Genomic DNA, 8,225 nt, shown 5'->3' on the forward strand with positions numbered 1-8,225 from the left:
TTTTTAATTAAAAAATTTTGTGCTTAAATTTCCAAGTTCATTGTCAAATATGTATGTCTCTCTCATGTAATAATAGTGCCTTGGTGTTCCCATGTTACAATTGTACCATTAAACAGTGTCTTGATGTTCCCATGTTACAATTGTACCATTGTTTTGGGTAAAAGACAAATAAATGGACATGGTTTTATAAAGACAAAGGTGAAAATGATTTTTATACTCGGTGCTACATATTGTGGTTTAAAAGGGAAATAAATTGACATGCTATTTTTCATTGTTTTGGGTAAAAGACAAATAAAGGGACATGGTTTTATAAAGACAAAGGTGAAAATGATTTTTATACTTGGTGTTATATATTGTGGTTTAAAAGGGAAATAAATTGACATGCTATTTTTCATTAGCAAATAGTTTGGACTGTAGATTACATATCATATTAATATCATAGTTTCTTTTAATATAAATTATTAAATATAATTTACATATATATAGTTTGAGTGGGCTTAATAGTTTTGTTATTATTTTCTAATATTTTTTCATACTAAGTTATAAAAATTTTGTAATTTTGGTTACGATTAATTTTAAGTATAAATTCATTTTTATTTATTAAAAATAAAATGTTATTTTTAATTAAAAAAATTTCGTGCTTAAGTTTCAAAGTCCAATGTCAAATATCTATGTCTCTCTCATGTAATAATAGTGTCTTGATGTTTCCATGTTACAATTGTACCATTCTTTTGGGTAAAAGACAGATAAATGGACATGGTTTTTATACTTGGTGCTATATATTGTGGCTTAAAAGGGAAATAAATTAAAATGCTATTTTTCATTAGCAAATTGTTTGGATCGTAAATTAAATATCATATTAATATGACAGTTTCTTTTAATATAAATTATTAAATATAATTTACCGATATACAATTTGAGTGGGCTTAAGTTTCCAATTTACGGATATACAACTTGAGTGAGCTTAAGTTTCAAAGTCCATTGTTAAATATCTATGTCTCTCTCATGTAATAATAGTGTCTTGATGTTTCCATGTTATCGTTGTACCATTGTTTTGGGTAAAAGACAAATAAATGGACATGTTAAAGTTGTACCATTGTTTTGTGGCTTAAAAGGGAAATAAATTAACATGCTATTTTTCATTAGCAAATGGTTTGGATTATAAATTACATATCATATTAATATGGCAATTTATTTTAATATAAATTATTAAATATAATTTACTGATATACAATTTGAGTGGGCTTAATGGTTAAGAGAATGTGTTTCCAATTTACCCATATACAACTTGAGTATGCTTAAGTTTCAAAGTCCAATGTCAAATATCTATGTCTCTCTCATGTGATAATAGTGTCTTGATGTCTCCATGTTACAATTGTACCATTGTTTTGGGTAAAAGACAAATAAATGGACATAAAGACAAATGTGAACATGGTTTTTATACTTGGTGTTATATATATATATATATATATATATATATATATATATATATATTTTTAACACGGTCGGATACTTTTATATTATAAAAAAACTGCTAGAAGCGAGTGCTGTTACATAGGGTGAAAGGAGAAAAAGAGAGGAAGTCCAAAATGGGTGCGCAGACCCTGACTTCTTGAGATTAAACTTGAAGAGGATAAATTGAAATAAGTAACGGCTATATTGCCTGACAAAAAGACCAGCGAGTAGGCAAAATTTACTGGACATTTGGCTGATTACCAGAACTGATTGACCGAGTCTTCAACCTGAGGTTCCTTTTTGAGGCTTGCTTTGGATGATGCCTCAGCTTGCATGCTCTGGGTGATGTTCTTAATGTGGGATATAGCCTCCTCCATGTGCTTACATTTCTCTTTGAGGCTCTCGATCTCGGCTCTCTGCTTTTCCAATTTTTTCCTCTTGGATCGACTATCTGCCTGGAAGTCATCTTTAAGTTCATTAAAGTGCTTAATGAACCTAGCGATCATGAAACAATGCTGTTTGCAGAGTGTGCAAGTATTGTTGCCCAGCACACGGTCCAGTGGATTCTTAGGATGATCTCGGCCTTCCTGAGCCTCGTTCTGCATTCTGTTTTCTGAAGTCTCTGCCATGGCTAGGAAGACAGCCTTAAAGAAGAGGAGAGTCAGTGATAAGAGAGCCTGTAAAAAACACAAGTTATACCTGTATGCTTTAGAAGGAAAGCGCACTTCGATGCTGCTTTGGGGGCTGCCTCGCTTGTTGCAGAGCCTCAGGATCCGAATGTATGACGAAGGGTGCTTGAAAGAGCAGGGCTGCTTACTGCTTCTATTATTGAGGGCAGGGAGCCGGGCACTGCTTCTCTGCTCTGCTTCTGAGAGGGCGAAAGAGTTCTGAGATGATCGAGGGGAGGAGGGGAAGTATTTATCATCAAGGAAGGCTGAGCGTGCTGGGGGTGCGAGATATTTTCATGGATTTGGGCAGACTCCGGATCATTCATGGGATCCTTGGTGCAGTCGATAAGGATTGAGAGGGGACGTTTGCCAGGTTTCCGAGGGAGGGGGTCACGTGAAGCATGGGATGATCGGGTCTTTGGAGCAGGCCAGGATGCATAATGGAGGCGAAATATTACACAGTTCACGATGGGACGGGTTGGGATTGGCTTGTCTGTATTGCGAGAGAGAAAGTCGAGAGGAGTATGACAACTGATATGACTTGTTCTCAGAGATATTCTGCTGTTGCTGTTCAGAGGGGATGTCTGACAGCTTATTCTGCTATGGGATTGCTTTGATGTATATGCGCTCATTTTATCTGATCTGTCCAACCTGTCTGCTGACTTCCTTGGAGGCGAAATAATCCGCTTCAGTGTTATTTTCTCTTAAGAAATGCTTAAACGTTGTTTCTTCCATGTTCTTGAGATTGTCAGGAATCCTAAGCTTTATAGTGTTAAGGGCTGCTTTATTAAACTCCATTCCTGAAACCAAGGCAGCGATGACAATGGCCGAGTCCCCCAGAATGATTGCGTTCCAGATTCCCAATCTATTCAGAATAGAGGTGCCGAGAAGAAGGCTATATTCTTCAGCCACATTGTTGGAGACTTCCCCTAGACCCCATTCATAGCTTAGAATAGTTTTCCCATTATGATTTTTAATGATGCCCCCTGCTCCAACTTTGCCTGGGTTATTTTTGGATGCGCCATCGAAATGAAGTGTAGGGCGCTTCTGATCTAGAATCCACTTATTAACCTCTTCCTTGGATCCTCTGAGTTTCCAGTGCATCCTTTTCTTGTGGGCTTTTGCTTGGGGATGTTGATTTTTGGTGTGACTGAGACTGAATTTATTGTACCAGTCCATCTCTTCTTGATGCCAGCTTGATTGATCTGGGAGGGCTATGAAGTTTGTGCTTATTGTTTCTGAGATGGTGGCAGTTGTTTTAGCAAGGATACTAGCCATATTGGGCTTTTTGTTATTGAAGACATAGTTGTTCCTGGCTAGCCAAAGATGCCAGCATAGAGTGGCTGGAATACATTTCCACATTCTACTGATGTTGTGTTTGCCTTTCCTGGGAAAAGGGTAACATTTCCCCCAATTTTTCTGGAGAGAGGTGATCTGATCAAAACTTTCACTAATTTCCATGGGGCTTGTCACCTGCTTCCAGCAACTCTGAGCGAAGGGTCAGAGTAAGAAAATGTGCTGTATGTTTTCCTCCTCTGCACGACAGAAGAAACACATTGAAGGACCCAAGATTCCTCTTTTCCTTAGGTTCTCAGCAGTTAGTATCTTGCCTTTCAGGAGGGTCCAATTGAAATGTTTAATCTTTGGGAGACACTCTGTTTTCCAGACAGTTGTGTAGAGGTTCCAGTTTGCTGAGAGAGTTGTGGCCTGCAATGTTTTGTATCCCTCTTTTACCGTGAATTTCCCTCCACTGGAGTCCCAAATATACCTGTCTTCAATCCCAATATTGAAAGGCGCGGAGCCAGAGAGAGAGGACTTGAGATTGGACCAAAGATCTCTGAGGTCAATGTGGGTTTGGAGATCCTTCCAATCCTGCCATTTGTTTTGGTTCCATATTGATATGTCGAACAAGGTGGTTAGATTTCTTTCTTCCATCCATACCTGCAAAGGTCTCAAGGCTTGAAGAAGGTTTCTCGGCTTAGAGCCCATAATTCAATCTGACCAAATATTAGTGTCCTTACCATTTCCAGGAAGTTTGGATGTGTTTTCTCGGAATTGGGGGAGCAATTTTTTGATGAGTTTCCATACCGGTGTGCAGGGTCTGTCAACTATTGATTCAGTAAGAAGATTAGAGTTCGTGTTTCTGAGATATTTCCTTTTTATGACCTCCACCCACCATGAACCTTTGCCAGAGAGAATTCTCCAGATCAATTTAAAACCCAAAGCCCGATTGGAGAGACTTGGGATTTTAATGGAAAGGCCTCCCTTTTCATATGGAATGGTTACCTGATCCCATTTGACAAGACTAAATTTTTTGGACTCCTGCTTTCCTCCCTGCCATAGGAAACTTCGCATGATGAGTTCCATATGATTATGAATACTGGCCGGGGCCATGATGACCGCATATTGATAGATTGGAAGTGCTGAGAGAATGGACTTGATAAGGGTCGTTCTGCCTGCCAAATTGAGCCAAGACACTCCCCAACTCTGAAGGAGGCCTCTCATCTTTTCTATGTGTTTGATCCAGATCTCCGCCTTAACTGTTTCTTTAGCAAGAGGCAGACCTAAATAGGAAAAGAAGTTCCAGTTTCTTTGCACTGGAATGTCCAATATCAAAGATATTCTTTGCTGTATTTGAAGGGGGACATTCCAAGTATATATCTTGCATTTTCTATTGTTCAACTTCCCTCCTGAAACTGCTAAAAAGGCATCCAACACTTTCTTGAATCTTTTTGCTATTAAGCTGGAAGCTCCCCCAATGAGAAGTGTGTCATCCGCGAAGAGCGAGTGGTTGATCTCTTTGGTCCCTCTTTCTATACAGATTCCAGTGATCTCTTTTTGTCTGCGAAGATATTCTATATGAATACTCAAAGTCTCATCCATTATAATGTATAAGAATGGGGAGAGAGGACATCCTTGTCTCAGCCCCCTGGAGCTTCTAAAGTATTTTCTGGGGCGACCATTAATCAGGGGAGCGGTCCAAGGGTTGGAAATGCACCCATTGATAATGATTATGAAGTTTTCTGAGATCCCAAATTTTTTGAGTGCTGCTGTTAGGAAGGAGTGGTCAACTCTATCAAAAGCATTTGCCATGTCGAGCTTGATGATCATCCCTCGTTCTCCTCTGTTTAGGCTACTGTGGATAGCTTCCTGGATCAATATGACATTGTCGGTTATTTTCCTGCTAGGAACAAAGCCTCCCTGGTTTTCAGATATTAAGAGAGGGAGGAGTTTTTTTAGCCTATTGGCTAGAATTTTTGTTACAATCTTGTAAGAGACATTACATAAGGATATGGGGCGGAACCTGTCAAACGAGAGTGGATTCACTTCCTTAGGGATCAGGGCTATGTGGGAAGACTTGGTGTTTTCTCCCATCTTATGGTTTTTGAAAACATTCTTTACCATCCGCACCAAGTCTTTTTTGATTGTTTCCCAATGATTTCGATAGAAGGCAACCGTGAACCCATCCGGACCCGGGGCCTTATCCTGCTGCATACTGAAGGTTGCTGCTCGAATTTCCTCTTCTGTAATGTCCTGGTCCAACTCTTTGTTTTGAGTGTCTGATATTTTACTCTCTACTGCACTAAGGAATTCAGAGTTGTCCGTTTGCTGAGGAGCAGCGGAGAGGAGGGATTTAAAGTGATTGGATGCTGCTTCTTTAATTTCTTCTTGGTCGATGATCTCTTTTCCTTCAGCCTCTATTTTCTCTATCTGGTTTCCTGCTCTCCTGAGTTTGATATTGTTGTGGAAAAAAGATGTGTTTTTGTCTCCGGCTTTCAGCCAAAGGCACTGGGATTTCTGTCTTTGGTCCTCTTCCTCTACTCTATTTTGTCGGTAGAGTTCCCTATACATTTCTTTTTCCTGCTCTAAGTCTTCACTGGTGTTTTGTAAGTTCTCTTTATCTTTATGCCACTGCTCCAACTTCGTGAGTAGATCTGATTTTTTTTTATTTTCCAAGATCGCTGTTTCCTTTGCCCACTGTTTGATGATTGCTCTTAGGTTTTTTAATTTCGTTTCCCAGATATAGTAGGGCGATCCGATTAACTCCTTGGCCCACTGATTTTGAATGAGGGTGCGGAAAGCTTCTTGAAGATCCCAAGTTTTATTATATTTGAAGGGGAGTGGCCCCAAGTTTCTGCCTTTGTCCAAATTTAGAAGCACAGGCTTGTGATCTGAGGCCGATGCATGAATTAATTGACTCTTAATGGACTGGAAATTTGCTGCAATTCCTTCCTGTATCAAAAATCTATCCAATCTCTCTTTGATATTGTGGTGGCCAGATCTTTTATTACTCCATGTGTATTTCCCGTTGGATGGAGGGATGTCAATTAGATTGTGGGACTGTATTATTGTTTCTAGCATGTCTCTTGAGGGGTCTGCATGGTAGTTTCCTCCTAACTTTTCATCCACATTTCTTATTACATTCATGTCTCCTCCCATTATTATATTCCTGTTTTGCACTGATTGGAGATCTGAGGCTATGGTGTCCCAACAACGACCTTTGTCCCTATAGTGGTTTGGGGCATATATATTATAGATATAGTAGATTTCCTGAGTTCCTTTGTTTTTCAAGTCTGTTCTGACCCACCAGTTGCAAAATTGGGAATTGGTGATTTCCCATTTATTCTTATTCCATATTGTTCCTATTCCTCTTGAAGCACCTTTTGAACCGATTGATACACCTGTGAAGTTCTTGGAATTTTTTAGTTGTTTTTGGAAGTCTTGTTCAGTAATTTTGGTCTCCTGGATGAGGAGAAGGTCTGGCTGCTCCTGTTTTAATAAATCCCTTATTGCTTTTAGTTTTAAGGGAGAGCCCATCCCTCTACAATTCCAAGAGACCAAAATCATTATTTACCGTTTGTTGGGTGAGGTCCACTCTTCTCCTTTACTTTTTCTCCACTCCCTTTTAGCTTGCCTAAGTATGAATCCATTGGTTGCTGCGCTCCCGTTTCCATCTCTTTTGCCGTTGTTTCATCTCTGAGCTCTTTATTTGACTTTCTGCCAGGTTTTCTCAGAGGGTCTGTGGATTGACTGGCTTCTTTCGATTTGTTTCTGGTAAGGATTCTCTCAATGGTAGGGGGGGGGGGGAAGGGGGAGGGATCGTGCGGGGGGAAGAGGGAGCTGCACGGGGGGAAGAGGGAGGGGAGGAAGGTTCTTCGACGGACAAGGATTCGAAGGGGTTGGAGGATGAAGGAAAAGCTGAGCTGGAGGGGGGAGGAGGAGGAGAGGGGAGGGATTCTTGAGGGGATTTGGAGTTGGGTCCTTGGGTGGGGGAAGGCTTTTTCCTTTTTTCTGGTTCCCATGAGCCCTCAAGATTTTCCTCATTATCAACAGATTCATCATTTTTTTTGGACTTGCTACATCTATTTGCAAAATGACCATACTCGTGACATACCTTGCATTTTAAGGGAAGTTTCTCGTAGTCCAGTTGCTGGATGTGGGTCCATTGGTCCACCTTGATCTTGATGTCTTCCAGCAAACCTTTCCCTAGGTCTACTTTGACGCAGATCCTCGCGCATGCATGCATGTTCTCCCTTGGCTCAGATCTATCAATGTATTTACCTACTGCATTTCCTATTGCCTTTACTGATTCATCTCCCCAGCAATGAAGAGGCAAGTGAGGAAGCCGTACCCATGCTGGAACTGCATTTGGAATGTCCATTTCCGGATCAAAGTCCGAAGTCCATCTATTCAGGTAAAATCCTCTTGAATCCATGAAGTAAGGGTTGTTTCTGAAGATGAGGTTCTTGTCTTCTTTCGATTCAAAAAGAAATGTATAATATCCATGTCCGCAGAATCTGATGGCGATCTTCCCTTGTATCATCGCACTCCAGTTGCGCTCTACCCATTTCTGAACTGATCTCGGAGAGGGCCAGAGGCCAGTGAATTGGCCTACTAAACCTCTTTCCGCGAGAGTTATTGCAGACTTCCTTGGAAGGGAAGGAGGAAGATTAACCTCAAGGATTTCATCGAGTTTTTTGATGAACTTAGTCACAGAGGGGCGGGGTCTGGCATCTGTTGTTTCAGAGAAAAGGGAGGCGAATATTTCCTCATGATTCTCAGCGCCTGGAGGGGGGGGGGAGGCGAGCTCGGCCATTAGAG

General features: G+C 40.6%; 1 protein-coding gene across 1 annotated transcript; it reads right to left on the reverse strand.

Annotated features, from left to right (window-relative positions):
* Positions 1-2,756: 2,756 nt before the first annotated feature.
* Positions 2,757-3,401, reverse strand: LOC149198664 (uncharacterized). The gene has a single exon (XM_089400330.1). The coding sequence runs from the start codon at positions 3,399-3,401 to the stop codon at positions 2,757-2,759; it is 645 nt and encodes a 214-aa protein (XP_089256456.1).
* Between the last annotated feature and the right edge of the window lie 4,824 nt (positions 3,402-8,225).

This window comes from Pinus tabuliformis, chromosome 2_1 (assembly GCF_031772625.1).
Source record: "Pinus tabuliformis cultivar Carrire ecotype Pingquan chromosome 2_1, CPIR1, whole genome shotgun sequence".
Taxonomy (NCBI): Eukaryota; Viridiplantae; Streptophyta; class Pinopsida; order Pinales; family Pinaceae; genus Pinus; species Pinus tabuliformis.

Coding starts and splice junctions, on each gene's coding strand:
- LOC149198664 (XM_089400330.1), bottom strand. CDS start 3,401: ATGGCTAGTATCCTTGCTAAAACAACTGCCACCATCTCAGAAACAATA.